Source organism: Camelus bactrianus, chromosome 1, assembly GCF_048773025.1.
Source record: "Camelus bactrianus isolate YW-2024 breed Bactrian camel chromosome 1, ASM4877302v1, whole genome shotgun sequence".
Lineage (NCBI taxonomy): Eukaryota > Metazoa > Chordata > Mammalia > Artiodactyla > Camelidae > Camelus > Camelus bactrianus.
The window spans coordinates 100,553,301-100,576,579 of NC_133539.1; the positions used below are offsets into that span (position 1 = coordinate 100,553,301).

Below are 23,279 nucleotides of genomic sequence, written 5' to 3' on the forward strand. Positions count from 1 at the left end.
GAACCATATTTCATGTATAAACACTTTTTCTTTTGAGTTTATTTCACCTTTTTGATGAAAAATTAGCAGTTATGTAAGCATAATGTGGAGTTTAGTTACTTCCATTTAATAGTAATACAAAATTACAGCCAAAACTAGTCCAAAACTACAAATGTTCGTAATACTACAGGTATTAAAATCGCAGCAGAATGTGTAATAATTTCTTTAAAGTAAGGTTGGCAGAGTTCCCCTAAAATGTTCACACTCTAGGGATATTCAAAAAAGTGTTTCTTGAGGGCTCAGAGCTCATCTTAGTGTGCTTATCTCTCTCTCCCATCCATCTTCCCTCATGTTCTCCGAAACCCAAAACATACACAAGGACTCAGATTTTAGATACAATGAATGGTAACGGATGCTTAAGGAGAGGGGGAGATAAGTTCCAAAGGAGATGCTCTGAGAGGTTTGAAAGGGAAAGGTGGGGAAGCAGTATTATACTTTAGTTTTTTTTCTCTTCCAATTTTATTGAGGTATAATTGACATACAGTAGTGTGTAAGTTTAAGGTGTACAGCGTAATAATTTGACCTACATACATCATGAAAAGATTTCCACAGTAAGTTCAGTGAGTATCCATCATCTCACACAGATAGAAAATAAAAGGGAAAATTTTTTTTCCTTGTGATGAGAACTCAGGATTAATTTTCTTAGCAACGTTCATATATAACACACAGCAGTGTTAATTACATTTATCATGTTGTACATTACATCCCAAATACTTATTTATCTTATAGCTGAAGTTTGTACCTTCTGATCAGTTTTATACAATTTCCGCTCCCCTGCCTCTGCCTCTGGTGACCACAAATCTGATCTCTTTTTCTATGAGATCGTTTGCTTGTTCGTTTTTGAGGTACAATTGCCTAAAACACTTATGTTAGTTCCTGGTGCACAGCATAGTAATTTGATATTTCTACACATTACAAAATGATCACCACAATAAATCTTAAGTATCATTTGTCATTTAAAAAGATATTACATTATGATTGACTGTATTTTCCACACTGTTCATTTTATACCCAAGGCTCATTTGTTTTGTAACTGGAAGTGTGTAAATCTTAATCTCCCTCTAATTCTCTCATCCCACCACTCCCACCCTCTCTGGCAACCACTGTTTGTTTTCTGTATCTGTGACTCTGTTTCTGATTTGTTATGTTTATTCATTTGTTTTGTTTTTTAGATTTTGTATATAAGTGATATCATATGGTATTTGTCTTTCTCTGTCTGACTTATTTCACTTTGACTAATACTCTCTAGGTTCATTCATGTTGTTGCCAATGGCAAGATTTCATTTTTTTAATGGCTGAGTAATAGTCCACAGTATATATGTATCACAATTTCTTTATCCATTCACCTATTGGTAGACACTTAGGCTGCTTACATATATCCTGGCTATTGTAAATAATGCTGCAGTGAACATAGGGGTACATATATATCTTTTAGAATTAGTGTTTTTGTTTTCTTGGAAAAAAATACCCAGAAGTGGAATTGATGGATCATACGGTAGTTCTCTGTTTAGTTTTTTGAGGGACCTCCATACTGTTTTCCATAGTGGCTGCACCAATTTACATTCCCGCCAACATTGCAGGAGGGTTCCCCTTTCTCCAAATCCTCACCAACATTTATTTTTTTTGTTTGTTTGTTTTTTTTGATAATAGCCATTTTAACAAGTGTGAGGTGATATCTCACTGTGTTTTTGATTTGCATTTCCCTGATTAATTACATTGAGCATCTTTTCATGTGTCTGTTGGCCATTTGTATGTCTTCGGCAAAATGTCTTTTCAGGTCCTCTGCTCATTTTTCATTGGGTTTTTTTTTGATGTTGAATTGTATGAATTCTTTGTATATTTTGCATATCAACCCCTTATTGGACATATTGTTTGCAAATGTCTTCTTCCATTCAGTAGGCAACCTTTTAGTTTTGTTGATAGTAGTTTTCTTCACTGTGCAAAGGCTTTATGGTTTGATTTAGTCCCATTTATTTTGCTTTTGTTTCTCTTGCCTGAGGAGGCATATCCAAAAAATACTGCTAAGAGCAATGTCAAAGAGTGTACTGCCTATATTTTCTTCTAGAAGTTTTATGGTTTCAGTTCTTATATTTAAGTCTTTCTTGTGAGTTTATTGCTGTATATATTATGAGAAAGTAGTCCAATTTGATCCTTTTGGATATAGTTGTCCAGTTTTCTCAACATCATTTATTAAAGAGGCTATCTTTTCCCATTGTATATTCTTGCCTCCATTTTCAAAGATTAACCATGTAAGTGTAGGTTTATTTCTGGGCTCTCTATTCTGTTCTTTTTATCTGTGTGTCGTGTGTGTGTGTGTGTGTGTGTGTGTGTGTGTGTGTGTGTCTGCATGCACACATGTGCGTGCCAAGACCATACTGTTTTGATTACTGTACCTTTGTAGTACAGTTTGAAATCAGGGAGCATGATGCTTCCAGTTTTGTTCTTCCTTCTCAAGATTGCTTTGGCTATTTGGCATCTTTTGTGGTTTCATATAAATTTTAGCATTATTTGTTCTACTTTTGTGAAAAATGACATGGATATTTTGATAGGGATTGCACTGAATCTGCAGATTGCTTTGGGTAATATGGACATTTTCACAATATTAGTTCTTCCAATCCATGAGTACAATTTGTCTTTTCATTTGTTTGAATCTTCTTCAGTTTATCTCACCTATGTCTTACAGTTTTCAGAGTATAAATCTTTCACCTCCTTGGTTAAATATATTTCTAGGTGTTTTATTCTCCTTGATGCAATTGTAAGTAAAATTGTTTTTCTAAATTTCTTTCTGATAGATCATTATTAGCATATAAAAATGCAACAGAGTTCAGTATATTGTTTGTACCCTACAACTTTACCGAATTCATTTAGTACACTTAGTAGTTTTTGGTGGAGTCGTTAGGGTGTTCTGTATACAGTATCATGTTGTCTACAAACAGTGGCAGTTTTACTTCTTCCTTTCCAGTTTGGATGCCTTTTATTTCTTTTTCTTGCCTAATTGCTCTGGCAACAACTTCCAAACGATGTTGAATAGAAGTCGGGAGACTGAGCATCCTTGTCTTCTTTCTGATCCTGCAGGAAAAATAACTTCAGCTTTTCACCATTGAGTATTACATTAGCTGTGAGTTTGTCATATATGGCCCTTATTATGTTGAGGTATGTTTCCTATATAACCACTTTGTTAGAGTTGTTGTCATAAATGGATGTTAAACTTTATTACAAGTTTTTTCTACATCTGTTACATCTATTATTATATGATTTTTATTCTTCACTTTGTTAATATGGTGTATCACATTGAGTGATTTGTAGATGTTAATCCATTCTTGCATCACTAGAGTAAATCCCACTTGATAATGATGTATGATCCTTTTAATGAATTGCTGAATTCAGTTTGCTGATATTCTATTGAAGATTTTTGCATCTGTGTTCATGATTGAAAATCACCTATGATTGCGTTTTTTTTGAAGTGTCTTTTTCTGGTTTTGCTCTCAGGGTAATGGTGGCCCCATAGAATGAGTTTAGAAGCATTCCTTCCTCTTCAATTTTTTGAGATAGTTTGAGAAGAATAGATATTAAGTCTTCTTTAAATGTTTGGTGGAATTCATCTGTGAAACTGTCTGCTCCTGGACGTACATTTGTTGGAATGTTTTAGATGTTTGATTCAATTTCATTACTAGTAATCAGCCTGTTTAGATTTTTTATTTCTTCCTGATCAGTCTTGGAAGATTATACAGGCATACCTCATTGCACTTTGTTTTACTGTGCTTCACAGATACTGTGTTTTTTAAAAATTGAATGTTTGTAGCAACTGTGCATCGAGCAGTCAGTCCATCAGCACCATTTTTCCAACATGTTTAATCACTTTGTGTGTCTGTGTCACATTTTGATAATTCTCGTAATATTTAAAACGTTCTCATTATTATTATACTTTTTATGTTATTGTATATCAGTTATAGTGATATATGATCTTTGATGTTACTATTATAATTTTTTTGGAGTGCCATAAACCTCACCTGTATAAAATGGTGAACTTAATTGATTGTTGAAATGACAACAAAAGACTTAGAATATTATATAAATATAGTTGATAAAGCAGTGGCAGGGTTTGAGAGGTTCACTCCAATTTTGAAAGAAGTTCTGCTGTGGGTAAAATGCTATTAAACAGCATTGCATGCTACAGAGAAACCATTTGTGAAAGGAAGAGTCAATTGATGTGGCAAACTTCATTGTTGTCTTATTTTAAGAAATTGCCACAGCCACCCCAGTCTTCAGAAACCACCACCCTGGTCAGTCAGCAACCATCAACATCAAGTCGAGACCCTCAACCAGCAAAAAGATTATGACTCACTGAAGGCTCAGATGACGGTTAGCATTTTTTTAACAATAAAATATTTTTAAGTAAGGTATGTACATTGTTTTTTTAGACATAATGCTGTTGCACACATAATATACTATGGTATTATGTAAACAAAAGTGATATATTAACTAAGAAGCCAAAGATTTTGTGTGACTCACTTTCTTGTGATATTTTCTTTATTGTCGTGGTCTGGAACCAAACCTGCAATACTTCTGAGGTATGCCTGTATGTTTCTAGGAATTCATCCATTTCTTCTAGGTTGTCCAGTTTGTTGGTATACAATTGTTTGTAGTAATTTCTTGTGGTCTTTTCTATTACTGTGGTGTCCTTTGTAACTTTTCCTCTTTCATATCTGGTTTTATTGATTTGGGCTCCCTCATTTTTTTTTTCTGGATAAGTCCGGCTAAATATTTATTGATTTTGTCATTTCAAAGAAAAAGCTCTTAGATTCTTTGATTTTTTTTTTTTCTGTTGTTTTCTTAGTATCTATTTCATTTATTTCCACCTTCATTTTTACTATTTCCTTCCTTCTAGTAACTTTGGGTTTTGTTTGTTCTTTTTGTGGTTCCTTTAGGTGGAAGGTTAGACAGCTTATTGTTTTCTGGTTTCCTGAGTTAGACCTTTGTCACTGTACACTTCCCTCTTTGAACTGCTTTTGCTGCATCCCATAGATCTCGGATTATTGTGTTTCCATTTTCATTTGTCTCCAGGCATTTTTTGATTTCCTCTTTGATTTCTTCAGTCACCCATTGGTTGTTCAGTAGCATATTGTTTAGCCTTCACATGCTTGTATTTTTTGCATTTTTTTCAGGTAGTTGATTTCTAGTCTCATGTCCTTGGGGTTAAAAATATGCTTGATAGGATTTCGATCTTAAATTCATTGAGACTTGTGTTTTTCTTTTTTGCCCTAGAAGTCATCTATCCTGGAAAATGTTCATGTGCGCTTGAAAAGAATGTGTGTTTGCTGCTTTTGGATAGAATTTTCTGTATAAATCTATTTAGTCCATTTGGTCTAATTTGGTGTCATTTAAGACCAATGTTTCTGTATTGTTTTTGTCTGAGTGATCTATCCCTTGATGTAAGTGGGGTGTTAAAGTCTCCTACTATTATTGTGTTACTGTTGATTTTTCCCTTTTTGATTGTTAATATGTGCTTTATGTATTTAGATACTCCCAGTGCAGCCAGCTGTAAGGCCTGGCTATAACTGGTGGGGTCCCCCTGGTGTGGTGTACTGGGCTGGCCCTTGAGGTAGGAACATCTTTGGGAAGTCCCTGCTGCTGAGCAAGGGTACCAGCTGGGGCTCGCAGGGTGAAGGGCTGCTTTAGAGAGGCTCGGGTGCTGGATGAGGGTGCTTGTGGGTATAGGTGGGGTGGCGGCCATTTTGGAGGAACACTGGCTGGGTCGGATCTATAGGCGAACGCAGAGTGGGGCAAGTGGTACTGTTTGATGGGGAAAGTCAGAAATGGCACTTTCCAGCACCAGGCCAGCTAACTATAAGATGAGCCAAAAAACCAAACAAAACTGGAAGAAAAAACTGGTGCCCTCTCGCTCCTTTATACCTGGACACAATTCCAACAGATCCTTGCTCCTTGAGCACACGCCCTAAAATTATTAAAGGAATTTCCTTTTTGTATGACCCAGGTGCTTTTCTAACTGCTGCCTCTGCACTGGGACTTGGGATGAGTGAGTCTGTGCATGTGCCCTTTAAGCAGAGTCTGTTCCCTACAGCCCCCTGGCTCTCCCGCATGTGAGCCGTGCTGGTTTTAAAGCTGGATGTTATGGGGGCTGGTCTTCCCAGTGCAGGGGAGCCCAGTGCAGGGTTTGGACCCTTCACTCCTTGGGGAAGACCTCTGGGGCTCTGATACCCCTAACTTGTGGATCGCTCTACTCAGGGTGTGGGTTCTGACTGGACTGCATCTCTGCCTCTCCTAGCTGTCTCATTGTAGCTTTTGCTTTTTATCTTTGGTTGTGGAAAATATTTTCTGCTAATCTTCAGGTCGTTCTCAGAGCCAGTTCTCTGTATGTGGTTATAATTTTGGTGTGTCTGCAGGGAGAGGTGAGCGCAGGACCCTCCTACTCTGTCGTCTTGTTCTGCCCGCCTACTTTGGTTTACTGTTGGTAAGATTTGTGGGATGGCTATAATTAGGACTTGTTCTAGATCTGTTTTAATCTGCAGGCTTTCTCTTCGTGAAGTCTGAATCACTGCCCTTAAGCCTAGTTTACAGTAAGTAGCATAGTTTCCCAGAAGAATTTAGTGCCTTTTGGTGATAAAATTTATACAGTAACTTGTGTGGTGATGGTTGGTAAGAGGTCACACTGCCACTGCCCCATTCGCTGTACTTGTCTGCACTGGGCCTTTAAACATATTTATCTTATTACTAAATTACTATTCACATGACTGCTCATATTTGTGTTGTTTTTGCTAATAAGTCTCATTAACTCAATTAAAACTGTGTGTTTCATTGTTTGACATATTTCTTTAATTGTGTCTATTCTTATTTCTTATATAATGAAATAATATGACCTTTATGACTTACAATGAAGTTTTTAGCATTTGTAGACAAAGTTTGTCCAGATTTATGATTCCCAGTCTGAAGAGAACTTTGTTCATTGTGTACCTCTCAGTGATAAATGTTAATACAGTTATTAAGGGGCTATAGCTAATGCAGAAAACATGTTTTGAAGTTAGGTGTTTATAGAATGAAGGCACATTGATGGGAGAGGCTTATTTTTGTTAATACAGTTTTCCTTCATTTACTAGATTCTGCTGAATTATTTTGGAAACTATGTACCTAATGCATGGACACAAGATAGCGGCTGCACTCTTTGTGAAGTGGACACAGTTGACTTGTCTACATTGGATGTAAGTGGAATTGACTCTGTGAAATGTAGTAATGCAAAGTACATTGTCATGAAATGCAATGATTTGTAAAAAGAAAAAAAGCACATTATTTCAGGGTTTTGATAATACGGTGGATAATGGATTTATAAAGCTAAAACATGCTGACTCAGAAAATTGCTGGATTTGTGTATTTCTAAACTGTTTCTGAAAGCAAAACCAGCTAGTAGTTGACCCTTGTACAAGGGGTTTGGTTGTTAATGTTGAATACCTTGCTGTGATTGGGCACTCACTTTATTATAGTCTGTTAACTTGGTCAAATCATTGAGGAAAGAATGGTTACGATGCTTCAGTATTTGTATTGACTAATTTTATCTGTGCTTGATTTTCAAATTTGATAATTAAAAAAATACATATGTATATAATTACATAACTAAGATCTGTTTCAATATTTTACATATTGTGACTCATATTAATTTCACAGATCTCTTAAGTAGGTAGTACTATTGACCAAGTTTTACAATGAGAAAACTGAGGTGCATACACATTAAGTAACTCACTTAAGGCATGCAGTTTTGTTTTAAGTGTTGGAGATGGGATTTGAATATAGGCATTCTGGCCCTGGACTTATAATTTTGACCACTGTGCAATTTTGTCTGGATTTCATGTATGTATTACATGTCAGGCAGAGTGCTACTTATACATGTATTTCATGGAGAATTATAACTATGGTTTACTATTTGTACCTTGAGGGTAAATGAGCAATGGGAAATAATTATTATTGATCTATGAAATGTTCTATGCATCCTCTTCAACCAGGGAGTTGCAAGATATCCTATAGTTAGGATATCCTAACTATATCCTAGTTATAGTTAATAGGACTTTTTTTCTTCCAAAAAATTATTCTTGTAACTTGGAAGACTACTATGTGTATGAACAATTGGATTCTAGGGATGATTTTGCCATTAAGACTGATCCTTTCCTTCATTCACCAATTATTGAGTATCTACAGCATGCCAGACAAGTAGCCAATATAGACAAAAATAAAATTCCCCCTAATGTAATTCTGGTAACTCCTGGACCCGTGCATGTACAAAATACTCTCACTGTAAAGCACAAAGCTCCTGAATTATAATAGCTTCTTTTCTTATTGCTGTCGGAAGGGGAGGATAAAGAGTAAGTTGTGCACATTTAAGAGCTTCTGAATAGTCCTATTTTACTTGAAAATAAGACTTTTTGGCCAGTTTGGCCAGAAATAACAAACTGAATGTTTCTTATCTGGAAAGAAAGCCAGAAAATTTCTGAATGATGTTTAAAAATTCATTCTAATCTGTTTTGTAAAGTAAATGTTGTCTTCTGGAGGGAGAGTTAAACTATTTTATCTGTTTGGTTTCCTTTTACATAAACCTTCTGGTGTAAAGATAGAAAAATATTTACATTATAATTTTTATCTTTATTTTTTGCACGTAGGAATAAATCACTTGATCCTTAAGCTGAGTTTTTTTTTTTTTTTGTCTTATAGGCGTTAGAAAGGAAAACCATTTAATTATGCAAAATAAATTTCTTGTGTGCTTTATATATGTAGTAATTATGCAATAAGGGTATAAAGATTAAAATTATGTGGGGAGTTAGGATCTAGGGCTACCGTATTCTTAGATGTGGGCCATGGCAACTTTCTTAATATGTAAAAATGACGATGGCTGTCTTGGAGGATTGGTAGGAGGGTTAAATGAAACTTTATATTCATTCATATATATATATAAAATGATGTTTTATATATATATAAGTAATATATATGAAGTGCTAAGCCTTGAATAACAGTTAATTGTTACACTGTTGTTATTACTGGTATGTAAAAATGAGCTTAGGTCGATACTGCAGATGTAGCATGTTGAAGCCCAGCTCTTTACCTACTAATTTGTTTTCTGAGTTTCTTAACTTCTCGAAATCCCATTTTGCTCCTGTGTAAATTTGGTATAATAAATAACTTCTAAGGTTATTATGAAATTTAAATTAAATGCATCACTTTATTTGATAAGGGAGAGTTGTCATCCAGATTTGTTCATTTCCCCTATTAAATTGAGAACTCCTAGAAGGTAAATATTTTGTCTTTAGTTTTTTTTTTTTTTTTAGTGATTTAGTAATAAATATTTGGATGACTGAATGAATTGTTGAGAAGTACAACAGTGTATGAGTTGTACTTCAATGCAAACAAGTATTAAGTTATAATTCAGATAATGGAGGAGTATATGAGGAGTATATGTGTGAAAAGATGGGGAAGAGTTAGCTAATTCAGCACTTAATATATATGGTACTTTAAAAAAATCTGTGATCTTTATTTAAAATGTTTCTTATTATTTAAATAATTTTTCTTGCTCAGTAATGCACTGTATTTACTTTTTCTTTTTACCTTTTGATCTCCTTCACCCATCTGTATGTAATCTGTAATCTGTCATTTAAAAATCTAATCTTTAAAGTCATACTTTAAAACGTGGATTTAAAAAGGCATTTATAAAGAAATCTTTCATATGGTTCTAGTAATAACACTATTCCCTGGTCATTTACTTACGTTTCTGTTTTTTCTCAATCATTTGTAAGTTTTTTCAAACCAGGAACTTTCACTCCTTTTTCTATAGATTGCTTATCAGAAGGACTGACTAATAATGGATACGTCAGAATTGTTCATGCAATGAATGAAGGTTAAGTTATCCTCTAAAACTTACCCAAACAGAAATTAAGAAAATACATGAAAATAGATAAAGATAAAATGTATTAGTGAGAGAAAGTAGTTTTCCTCATATATCATATAATAATGAAGCATTAGTGCTATCAGTAAAATGAGATGAAAGGTGCAAGGACAGAAATAAACCCTCAAGTCCTCTATGATTGCTTTATTTGAGCTAAAAATTAACCCCTGAACTTCCAAGCCATGGAAACAAAGCGCAAAGCATGGTAAGCATTCTGGCTGTCAAAATAGAGTCAGATCTGAAGGAAGTTTCCTTAAGGACCACCTTGAAGGAAGCCTTAAAGGTTAGAGCAGGCAGTAACCTTAGTCACATCCCTACAGTAAATATGATAGTTTCTGCTTCACCCTAAGTCGTAATGTCAAGATGTGATTCAGTGAAATCGCTTTGATGGGGTTCCCAAAAATGTATTTCGAGTGTTGGAGAATTGCCATGGGGCAGTCACATTAAGAGGATTATGTTGTACTGACGTCCTAGTATAGTTTATGTTGTAATAATTGAGACTTGAATAGAATTTAAAGTAAAACCACACTAATGATAATTTGTTCTTATGTTTGCCATAAAACAAAGATCTACCCAAATGTGACAATAGGTGTCTTTATTGAGCAACCAACCCCTTTCCTACCTCGATTTCTGGACACACTGTTGACACTGGATTACCCCAAAGAAGCGCTTAAACTCTTTATTCATAACAAAGTAAGTATTTGAGAAATGAATGTTTATATGAAAACTATTTTGATCTTATTTGAAACTATTTATTATTATTTATTTATGCCTAAAATTTTTTTTAAATTTGAGTTAAGTTCAGTGGGGGATTTTTGAAGTAATTACAGCCCTGTCTGTTTAGGACCTAAGGATTTAGAGTCCAAAAACTAGTATCATAGTATTGGGATGAGCCACATGAAACTATCAGTTTTTTTGTAGATCAAAAATGGTTGAATATTAGCCATTTTTATATGTTCAACTTAATTTATAATGAAGAGATGTCAAAAAGGGCCTGTGGTCATTTGCATTTGGTCTGGTGCTTTTGTAGAACTGGCCATTAAGTTGCTTCCAGCTAGTGAGAATACCTAACATCAGAACTTGAAATAGCTTCCAGATACAGTGTTGTTTTGATTAATCACACAATGTATGCTCTTCGTGGAAGAATTCTGATACTGTCATTTCCTTCAGAAATATTCAGAACCTCCTAAATGCCTCCCACATATAATCTAAGTTTAAATACATTTTCCTCAGTATTTTTCCATTTACTTGTCTCTTTACTATTAAAACAGTTGGCATTTATTATCATCTAGAAAAGTCAATAGCTGTGAAGTATGCTCTTTTCTCTCTTTTGTTCTAATACTTTTTGTTTAACATTGGTCTTTCTTCCTGATCAGCTAATCATTTGCCTTTTCTGCAGACTATTTTACGTTTGCACAAAACCAGCTAAAATAAGTTTAAAAGGGTGAATGCAGTGAGCATTGTAATGTATGTACTTACATTAAGGTGTTTTATTTTTATGTATTGTCTCTTATTTATATTTTCCCCCTTTCATAGGACCTAAAACCCCTTGATAGCAGTTTTTATCTTCTCTTCTTTTATTTGAAATTAACTCTATGCAGCTTTTATATGATAAAGTAGTTTTAACAAGCTGTGAAAAGCTTTCAAATATGCTTAGTGAGATGATACATAAAAAGCTCTGAGATGCTCTAATGATGAAGATAGATAATCTTGTCTAAATTTTAGCCCAGTTGAATGACACTAATTTGATGACTTTTATTTGATGATTTTCTCATATTTCCTTATTAATAAAATTTTATTAACTTTCCCTGCTTTTTGTAAAAAACACAATTTTATATTTGAACATTAATTTTTCTCTCTGGCTTTAAATAATATTGTAATATTTATTTTATAAATATGATTATATTTACAATTCAGATTGATATCTGTTGGTTAAGTAGATTTTTTAGTGGATATTTTACAACATATGTATGAGATTCTCAGGCCACCAGATATTTTTCCCCTCATGTTAGAAACATTTTATAGCACCCAGGATTTAAATATTAATGCAAAGATCTGTCTAGTATTAGATATTAAAAGAATTTTGAAGTATCTTTTAAAAATATTGATATGTATCTATTTTAGATTTTTCACATGACATTTAGATGGTATTTAAATATGAGATGTTTAATAGGCTTATCATTTTGTCTGTAATTGAGTGAATAGTGGAATTCACAATTTTGAATGTGAAGCCATTCCTACATATGAATACTTCAGTCATTTTATTGTCTTTTTTCTCACTACTTTTTTCCTTCTTTCTTTCTTTCTTTTTTTTAACTAATTTTCAATTTTGTTAAATATGTTACAGGAAGTTTATCACGAAAAGGACATCAAGGTATTTTTTGATAAAGCTAAACATGAAATCACTACTATAAAAATAGTAGGACCAGAAGAAGATCTAAGTCAAGCAGAAGCCAGAAACATGGGAATGTATGTTTTAACAAATTTAAATTCAATCGTATCTACTAAAGAAACTTAAAAAAGAAAAACATCTTTTTTTCACAATTAGTAATCTGAAGTTGGATGTCTCAACTGTGTGTGTGTGTATGTGTGCGCATCTGTGTGTTTGTGCCCACACATGAGTATATCTCTGCTGTTAAACTTATCTGTACTTGTATGTATTTATATCTAAAAGGCCATGAAAGTTATTTACATTTTTCTTTTAATGGCTAAGAGTCAATATAGTTAATCAAACTATTCACTGAACTTTAGATCAAAATTTCAAAAAGTACTCAGACAAGTGAATAGTATGACTGATGGAGCATCGTTTTGAATGTTCATTACCTGAATGTTGTGTATGGCAAAACTGTGTTTCAAACATTCTAGTTGCCTGCTGATCTAATCGTACTGTAATCCTCAGGAGAAATATTTTAGGTCCTTTGTTTAGTCCTTTACTACTTCAGACAGATTACTAGTAAATTCTGGGTAATAGTAAAAAACTCGTTTATTCAGTAAATGTTAATTGAATATGCTAGTCAGTGGGTTAAGACGGCTGATAAAAAGGTGAGTAAGATATGGTGCTTTCTCAGCAGGGAATGTTCTTGTCTTGTATATGAAAGCTCTGGGCCCTTAAGTGATGGAGAGTGCCTGGTGTGGGGGTGAAGGGACAAGCAGGGACACAGGCCTCAGAGAAACCAAACAGCTGTTATTACTGCTGGTTCCATAACCTGGTCATCGGAGAGTACATTGGATCCACATTTAGAACTTATTTTCTCTATTTAAAAAATTTTTGTTTGTGCTCTGTTATGTCAGATTTTGGCTCAGTACAATGTTTTCTAATTCACTCATGTCATTGAAGTTATTAGCAGTCCATTCCTTTTCATTGCTGACTAGTATTTTATCATATGAATATATTGCAAGTGGTTTATACACTCTCCTGTTGATCAACATTGGGTTATGTCCAGTTTGGGGGCATTATGAGTAAGGCTGCTAGTGAAGATTCGTTATTAGAAGGGTGTGTGTGTGTGTGTGTCTGAGAGAGAGAGTGTATGTGTGTATATATGCTTTACTATATTTGGGTAAAGTACTAACGTGTGACTAATTAGGGCAAAGGGTTAGGCTGGAGGTATGTTTAACTTTATAAGAAACTGCTAAATATTTCAAAATGGTTGGACCATTTTATAGTTGAAACAGCAAGGTAATAGAGCTCCAACTGCTCCATGTATTTGAAACATTTGATATTGTCTGTCTTTTTATTTTAGCCACCCTACTGGGTATGGAAAGGTATCTTAGTAGGGTTGTAATTTCATTCCCTGATGACTAATTCCCTGTTCAACTAATTCCCTGTTCATGTGTTAATTGGCCATGTGTATTTCATAATGTAGAGTATCCAAATCTTTTGTGCATGTTTGTTTACATTGAGCTGTCTTTTTTTGTTATATAGTTTGTAGGAGTTCTTTATATATTCTGTATACAAAAATCTATCTATAAATCTCTATCTACATCTATATCTGTGTGTATAATGTTTTGTATCTGTTCCATTCGGTGGCTTGCTGTTTTACTTTTTTAGTGTTGTCTTTTGAGAAAAAATTTTAATTTTAGTAAAATTCTATTTTTTTCTTTATGCTTTATGCTTCTGGGTATATTTTCTATTTAAGAAATCTTTCTTATTCCAATGTCATGAAGACATTCTTTGGAATTTTTGTTTCGTAAGCTTTATTGTTCTAGCATTTATGTTTAAGATGGTTCAATCTGCAATTCATCTTGAATACATTTTTGTGTTTGGAGTGAAGTAGGGGTCAAATTTTATTCTTTGCAAATGGAATTCCAGTTGTTTCAACACTCCTTTTTAATTTAAAGCTTTTCTTTTCCTACTAATTGACTTGGCCTTGGTCAAAAATCCGTTGACTGAGTATGAATGATTGTGAACTCTCTATTCTGTTTCATTGTTGTAAGATCAGTTCCAGACCTTATTACTAGGGATTTATATTAATCTTGAAATAATACAGTATAAATTTTTCAATTTTTTCCAAGATAATTTTGGCTATTTTTCAAAAAATTTTTATTTAGATTATTATTTTTATGGAGGTTTAATCAACATATAACATATTAGTTTCAGGTGTACAACATAATGATTTTATATTTGTATACACTGAAATAATCACTGCAGTAAGTCTAGTTACCATCTGTCAACATACATAGTTACAAAATTAAAAAAAAATTAAATTTTTTGCACAATTTTTACAAGCTTTCCTGTCTGGTTTGACTTCCTGTTTGACGGTTGCTTAGAAGTAACTATGTTATGGAGATAAACACTGACAATAGCAGAAAGTGATACTAGGATCTGCAGTCAGGGAGGGGAGCTCAGAAAGAGAGAACCCCAAATGCAAAAACCATAATACTTGGAATCATATTATGTATCGCAGGTAATTCATTCCTTAATGTTCCTCATGATAACACCACAGACTCGGCCAGGAAAAGCATACATCATAATCAGTGTCCCCTGATAAGACGCAGGGAAGTAACTCTTTTAGGAAGAATCCTGTGCAAATCAAGTTTAAAAAGTATTAAATACCTAAAGAGTTATGCACTTATATCCAAGAATCACTTACAACTGAGTTGTTGGATAAACAGGATTTTACACTGTGGGTTGTATGTTTGTATGTGTGTGCAAAAAACATTTTGATTTGTAAAAAAAGTTGTTGATAAACACATTGGGGTACATTATGTTTCCTTTTCAGAGAGGATTAAATGCTGAATTATAAATTGTCATTCTGACCGGTTATTTTATGCTTTGAAGTATTTAGTGGCTTGAAAATATATTCCAGTTGCCCTAAAATTTTTAATGTTGATCTACCCATGAATTTCTGTGTTGATGAATTGACCCTTTTGAAATTTAAGGCAGTATTTACCCTTTTGGATATTGTCTTACTATTTTGATTAGAAAAGTGTTTTAGAGAAACTTAGATTACATATGAGTTCTATGTTAACATTTTTCAACTAGCAAATATTTATTTTTATTAATTCTTATTTTTTTTCAATGTCAGGGATTTTTGCCGTCAGGATGCAAACTGTGATTATTACTTCAATGTGGATGCAGATGTTGTTTTGACAAATCCAAGGACTTTAAAAATTTTGATTGAACAAAACAGGTACTATGTACAATGTCTGTTTATCTTTAAAATGACAGTTATTTTCTGCATCTACATGGACTTGCTATTAATTACTTATGTAATTTAGCAGACTGAGGGAACTTACACAAGGTTATTTTCTACACCATATAAACTTTCAGTTCTAAGTAATTCTTTTCTTTTAAAGGAGTCACATAGGAAACAACCTGGGTGAAAATTAGAAATAATCAATATTAGTTACAGTCACAAATGTGATGTTTAGTAATTGTTTTTGGCCTATTTTTCTATTCAAAGCTAGATGAAATTGTGATAGATCTATAAAATTTGGAAATGTTTATTTTCTGCAGGTATTTTTAAAGTAGAATTTCATAAGACTTCTAACCTAAAAAGTTTCTGCAAACAGAGTTAGAAGTTCTTAGAATTTGAAAGAAATTTCAGAGGTACGAATTATTCCGTAGCCAGATCTGTGATTTTATTTAGTGCTGAACTATTACTGGGCAGCAGCTGTTTTCACTTAACTGAATTGAAATGGGAAAAAGACACCATCTACACCAGCTAATAATGATATTAATCTTTATTTATTACTACTGCTGCTGCTCCTGCTGCTGCCACTACTACTAAAAGCATTATTGATACTTCCTCTAATAGCCCACCTTTAATGAGTGCTTACTAAGTGCCAGGTACTGTTTATGTGTGTTCACATATCTTAACACAGTTATTTTTCTTAACAGAATGGTTAAAAGTGAAATGTTAGAGTAAAATATATAAGAAGTCTGTTATGCTGTACAAACCCATCCTTTGTATAATTTGTGAGTTTAAGAATTCAGTTATTACTTCAAAATCTCAGACCACTCAGTATTGATCTTATAATTCTATACTCAAAAATACTAAGGCACATGGCACATGGATTTGATTTTCAACATTTCTTTGCCCGACTGTCTTTATCAGGCAGCTAGGATTATAAATTACAAGACTTTTTTCTATTAAATATTTGATCTTGTTAGTTATTGATACTGAATTATCATAATATGTCAAGTCTAACTAATATTATTTCTAATAGTGTAGGTATTCTAAACAAAACAGAATGTCAGTGTGTCTGGTTAACATTCTATTTTAGTAGGAGCCGGGAAAGACAAACCACAATCATTATTTTGCATGAAGTGTATTTACAGACTATGTGTCACTTTTCCATAGGAAAGAGAAAGGCCACATCTTGTCTTCACAAGCCTGGAGTGTTGTGAAATAGTTTTTTTGTTTGTGTTTTGATTTTTGATAGAGAATAGTCAGTCTATAAATTTCCTCTTAGAGGAATTGTGTGAGCGTTCCTCAGAAATTGTGCGACATCACTACAGTTGACTTCATCTTAGAAATAATTCTAGCAGAGCTTCAGATATTGTTACCTTATTTGGAAAATGTTGGCACATTATAAGTTAGATTTCCCCCTCAAAATAAATCGGACATGTTTTAAATTTGTAACACGTACTTGTCTCAGAGGGGCTGCACTCCTGTTAGGCAGTGAGACAGAGCGCTGTGGTGCTTACCTTCCATTCTGTTTTCTAAAATAGTTAAAAGACCAGAAGAGTGTGCAGTGTTGCCAGAGCTAGCACAACACATTTTAAAAGTTAAAAGAGAAAAAAAAGAATGGAAACATACTTTAAAGTAATTCAGGACTGAACTTTAGGAAAACTGGCCTATTTACAAATATCTCAGCCCATCTTCATACATTTTTTTTAATTCAGCAGATATTTTTCGCATAACTTAATGCACCAGGGACTATCAGGTCTGCCTAATATTGAAAATACTTGATTTCACTTAGTATAAGTTCTGAAATATTAAAATAATTAAGGTAGTTTCACTTTTTTGGATAATAAGTATGGTACTTTTTTGATGATTGAAAATTATTTTCTTAATTGAAGTATAGTCAGTTTACAATGTTGTGTCAATTTCTGGTGTACAGCATGTTTCATACATATACATACATATATTCCTTTTCATATTCTGTTTCATTATAGGTTTAAGTATGGTACTTTTAAAAGTTGTTTTTATACTTTTATTAGCATTTTCAATTACTTTTCCTTCTTTTTTTCAGTCTTTAAAGTGAACATCATTTTATCAACAGTGTACTTATTTAAGAAAACGTGAGGGGAGGAGATTCCTCTCTATTTTATTTTAGTTTTTGGACTAACTATATGTGTGCTAAATGAACTTTATTGTTTTATGTGCCATGCCAAGCCCAAAACACATAATTCTGTGTGGCAAATTTAAAAGTGAATAATTACCTGGATTTGTTTTTCTCTCTCTCTTTAGAAAGATCATTGCTCCTCTTGTAACTCGTCATGGAAAGCTGTGGTCCAACTTCTGGGGGGCACTGAGTCCTGATGGGTACTACGCTCGGTCTGAGGATTATGTGGATATCGTTCAAGGGAATAGAGTGTAAGTTACTTGATTTAATCTTTTAATGTAAAACACCTTTAGCTAATGATTTGGTCTTGCTGGTATTATATTGAATTTTTAAAAATGTTTACCTTTTTTATGTTGAATGGAAATGTGAAGACCTGGAGACTCCTTGGGACCTTGCAATACTAGTGTAAAATTGATCTTTAAGTAGTTGTTCTTAAAGTTGTAAATCTTCAAACACACAAGCTCACTGTTGTGGGATATACTAAGAGACAATAAATGATTATCACTCGTAGCCATCTGATGGTTCTTAGAAGAGGAAGACTCTTTAAAGTTTGCAGAGGGAATTTAGTTTAAGTAACTTATTTGGTGGCCAGGATGAAAGTTGTTTGATAGCTTATACAATTTATAAATGAACAAACAAAAGCAACACCAACAACCAGTCCTTCCAGCATCTCCTATTGCAAGAGATTTTTGTGTGAAATAGCTAATATTCTGCTTTAAAGAGAAGTCTCTTCACCGATATGATTTCCAGTTCTAGAGTTTGAAAAGAATATACTTGCTACAAAATGTGTGTGTGACTAATATTTATTCCAGAGACAACAGTTGATATTTTTTAAAACTTAAAAGTAATCACAATTGCAGCAGTTTTTTTTCCCCCCTAAGGTAATATTAGAGAAGAATGCCATTCTTTTTTTTAATACTGATGATGGACTAGGGTGGTTGAGACATTAAGTGCTTTGCCTAATTTCTCAGATGCATGAGCTCAATTTAACAGGGAGAGCATTCTTTCATGACTAAAGATACATGCCCTTAAATTTGGAAAAATAATCACATACTTGTTGAACAGCTGAGTGGTAAAAAGATATTTTGCTTGTGAAAATAGTAATAGTACCTTTTGAATGATGTAAATAAATATATGATAAAGGCACGTGTTAGCTGCAGTTAAGAAGCATGAAAGCTGACAGAACACTATTAAGCCCATATTCCGTTGTTTCAGAGTACTTTCATTGTCTCTGGGATGCTTTGTGTAGACCATATGCCTGATACTGTGTGGATAGTGGAAATAGAGAACACCTATTTCATTTAGGTTGCTTTAGGCACTGGTGTTTTCTGTCCAACCTCCTGACATTGTTGTCTAAAGTGTAAGGAAAAGAATAAGGTAGAGGTTTTTTTATTTAGTTAGTAGAATACACTTTGTGTACAAAAACTATACAAGGGAATGACTTCCTGTAGTGTGTGTGTGTGTGTGTGTGTCTGTTTTCTATCAAACTTGAAACACTGCACACTACCCCTGATTAATTTCTGAATGCAGCAGACACATTGCATATATTTTCATGACCGTTAACTTTGAGGCTCATCTAGTTAAGACAGAATGATATTAAGTATATTAGTTTTAATGTCTGACTACATTTCCTTGGTCAAGATCTTCCCTTTCTGTGCTCTAAAAGCAAAAGGCATATCCCTTCAGGTGAAACTTCTGTTACACTGTTTGTAGGAAATGAGTCATGTTCTGAGTAAGGCAACAAGCTTGGGAAAGAATGAAGGATAAACAGTGTCTCCCAGCACTCCTGTGCTTCTAGCTGTTTCTTTGTATCTTCCTTTTTCTACAAACAATTGAGGTATATTAATGAATTTCAAAAGACTGTATTTTAGGAGAATTTTAGGCTGTTTTAAGTGATGTGCTCATAAATGTCTAACAGCTGGTTCTTGGGGTTGGAGGATGCCCTGATTGGTGGTGTTTGCCCATTTTTGTATTCTAAATATTTCTACCATGGCTGATTTCAAGCTTCCAATGTGAAGTCACCGAGTGTAGACTTGGGAAAGTAAGCTGAATGCTCTGGGGAACGAATGTGAGCTGGCTGCAGTATGCTACTGGTTGTATGTGATATTTTTACTATTAAACTGCTTGATCTTAAATGTACAACACAATAGTATACTCTATCAACAAAGTGAGGGATGACAGCCAAAATGCCAAACATATCAACATGAAAATAAAGTTTATGTAGGGAGGTAGTGATTTATCTTATAAAATACAGCATTTACCAAGTAGTCTCATATATGTAAGTATATACATATATATGTATATCACATATATATATGTGTGTATATATGTCAGATAGCATTAAATGTGCTTGCATTTTCTGTGTAACTTGATTCAGTAATTTAGACATACAAAGTTTAAAAACATACAGGGCACTTATTTTAAAACCATAAAAATAAAACTTGAAGTATTTTGTATTTGTGGTATTTTGGAATGTCTTATCTTTACTTGCAGAGGGATATGGAATGTCCCATACATGGCTAACGTGTACTTAATTAAAGGAAAGACGCTCCGTTCAGAGATGAATGAAAGGAACTATTTTGTTCGTGATAAATTGGATCCTGATATGGCTCTTTGCCGAAATGCTAGAGAAATGGTAGGACATACAGTGATGGCTTGCTTGAATGTCTTTGTAAGATGGCTGGCTTTACCAGTTGATGTGCCATTGTCTTTTGGTGCCCTTTTTCTTTCTAATTTGTAGGTACTAGCCAATTTTTTTGATTCTATATTGAAAAATTGGGAACAATACGGAGACTGATTTACCTTTAGAACATTTACCTGTAGAAACAACTTGAAAAAAGTTAGGCTTGGTTCCTAGGCTAACTCATGAGCAACAGTAAGATTTTGATAATAAACATGGATTTGTTACAGATCAGCTTTGCATTTATTTTTACGAATTCTCCTTTACTACCATCTGAAATTATGTAGTGAACACCTGACCTAATTAAAGTTAATTAGAGAAAGCCCTGGTGAAATGACCATTTACACATTTGAGAAAAACATACTTTTGTCCTGAAATTAGTGTTCATATTTTCTTTATCATTTTTAATCCCATACTCGCAAAAAGTAGGTTCCTAACCACTGTATTGGGAAAAGGATTGAAATACGTAGTTTATTTAATCTGGGTGGAAAATTAATGATACATCACTATTCTACAGCTATACTTTCATTATAAAACTTAAATGATTGTAAAAAATAGCTTGTTTTTCAAAATGTGTAAATATGTCTTAAAACACATTTATATGGTTTTGTTTTAGAAATGATTGGGTTATTTTTTTCAAATTTATTTAAGCAAATGTGATTTGGGGAAAAATCAGAAAAGTTGGCAAGTACTCTTCTAGTTTAATAAGGCATGTGTTGTGGAATATGTTTTTCCTACAAACCTATGTCCACTGTTACACTGAATATCCTGTACCTGTGATTGTAATTTGTGCTCATGTTTGGCTTATTTGACTCAACAGCGCATCCTGGAATGGCCTCTGTCACACATTTTTTCCTTTGTCTTAATTTTGTATCTAATGAAAATTCTACTAAGGAATGAGCTTGGATTTATGTTTGACCAAAAGAAAAAAAAGGGCTGGAGTTGTTTGTGTGCGCTGTAAGCTTTGCTCGTTCTGCATGTTGTCTGTGAAGGACGTTTTGGAATGTCAGCTTTTGATCAAGGGCTGCTGTTTTTACTTACCTAAGAATACCTGAGGGAGTGGCTGTGCCCATCAACTTACCCAGTCCTTCTCTTCATTTTAGACTTTACAAAGGGAAAAAGACTCCCCTACTCCGGAAACATTCCAAATGCTCAGCCCCCCAAAGGTGTTATTTTTATTTATTTATTTATTTTTGTTTATTTAATTTTGTTTATCAATTAAAATATGATATGTTATATTGCCTAGCAGTAAAGTGCCTTTAAGAGCCTTCTTTCCATTTAGCGAGGTGTAAAATCTCAGTATTCCTTGGTCCTGAATCTGTATGTGTGTGTGTGTGTTTTGCGTGTTAGGGGTGGGCATTGTGTGATATTCCACTCTTAGTTTTTTGGGCTGATTTACACTGTATGGTTGACAGATGAGAAAGTTAAATCCAAATTACTTTCACAAGTTTTTCCAGTTTTTGCTTTTTTAAGGGGAAGAAGAGGTAGAAGTAAGTATAAAGTACATCCTGATTAAAATGAGATTTGGGTACTCTCACTAATTTTTTTTTTTGTATTAATAACTAACTCTTTTACCATTAAAACAGGTACAGAAAGAAACAACCTTACCTAAAGGTGTTTGACACATTTATTTAGACTTGGGGCAAGGACATGAGACTGATTTTCTTTAGCTGCCTCATAACGCAGGAGTAATTTCTGTGTTCAGTCTTTAAGCATCAGGACAATAAAAGTATGAAACAGACTGACAAAATAATACTGACATTTAAACTCTTGTTTAAAAAGTTGTATCTTCTTTGAAAGGGAAAGAAGCCAAAAGAGGAACAATTAATTGCACTTCAGTGTCTCAAAAACATTTCTGCTTTCAAACAGGATTTTTTTTTTCTGATGTCTGCATCTAGGACCAGTGAGAAAGGGACAAAAACAGTCATTCTTTCTCTTCTTTTTCTCAGTTGAGTGTCAGTGCTATCAATTAGTTTTGTGTGGTGTCTGAATTCATAATCAGAATTGTATTTCTTTCATTTTAAATCATGCATGTTTTATATGAAAAATAAAAATGCATGTTCCTGAATGAGATATAAACATTGAAATTAGTATCTCTTGTATATTCTTCCTGTGGTTAAGTTTATTTTCTTGTATTTTCCTCCAAGATTATTAACACTGTTATTTTTTGGCATATAGGGTGTGTTTATGTACATTTCTAATAGACATGAGTTTGGAAGACTATTATCAACTGCTAATTACAATATTTCCCATTATCACAATGACCTCTGGCAGATTTTTGAGAATCCTGTGGTACGTATTTCATGCTCAGGTTCATTTATTACTTATTTTTCTATAACTCTAAATGGATGTAAATCAGTTGGGTTAATAATATGAAACTGTGATAAGAGGCTTTAAAACAGTATTTTTAATTATATTTTTTAAAGATAGAATTAATTAATCTCTTGACTAAGAACTTTCTTTTTAAAGACTAATTAGGTTTGAGGAAGGGAATTATCAGTTTCTTTGATTTCTCCCAGTATTTATTTCTGTTTCATATATTCAAGAGCACCAACAAATTTTTAATAACAATTTCAGAAAAAAAAATGTTTACAGGTAGCTCACAGATGACAATATTACATTTGACTTTCAGGAAGAAAATTCAAGAAGTTTGGGAAAATGCATTTTATTTTATCATTTTGTTTATTTTTTATAATAATTTTGTTAAATTATACCAAAGATAGAAAAAATTAGAGTAAGTGTACTAAGCATATATATAGATAGTCTAAGTTGAGGAAACTGTTTCCTTGTAAAGTCCAAAATTATTTCTTTTCTTAAAGATTTGAATTA

The 23,279-nt window shown here is 33.4% G+C and overlaps 1 protein-coding gene across 4 annotated transcripts in view; it reads left to right on the plus strand.

The window, feature by feature from the left end:
- PLOD2 (procollagen-lysine,2-oxoglutarate 5-dioxygenase 2) overlaps nt 1-23,279 on the plus strand; it is a 96,172-nt gene that overhangs the window by 66,281 nt on the left and 6,612 nt on the right. For 2 of the 4 annotated variants that reach the window (XM_074370024.1, XM_074370021.1), the window contains 8 exons: nt 7,155-7,256; nt 10,547-10,672; nt 12,327-12,448; nt 15,505-15,609; nt 17,896-18,021; nt 20,264-20,405; nt 21,554-21,616; nt 22,629-22,742. In XM_074370024.1, the coding sequence (XP_074226125.1) occupies nt 7,155-7,256; nt 10,547-10,672; nt 12,327-12,448; nt 15,505-15,609; nt 17,896-18,021; nt 20,264-20,405; nt 21,554-21,616; nt 22,629-22,742 (900 nt within the window). The remainder of the gene's footprint in view (nt 1-7,154; nt 7,257-10,546; nt 10,673-12,326; nt 12,449-15,504; nt 15,610-17,895; nt 18,022-20,263; nt 20,406-21,553; nt 21,617-22,628; nt 22,743-23,279) is intronic. The other 2 variants (XM_074370027.1, XM_074370020.1) reach the window with 1 other exon arrangement.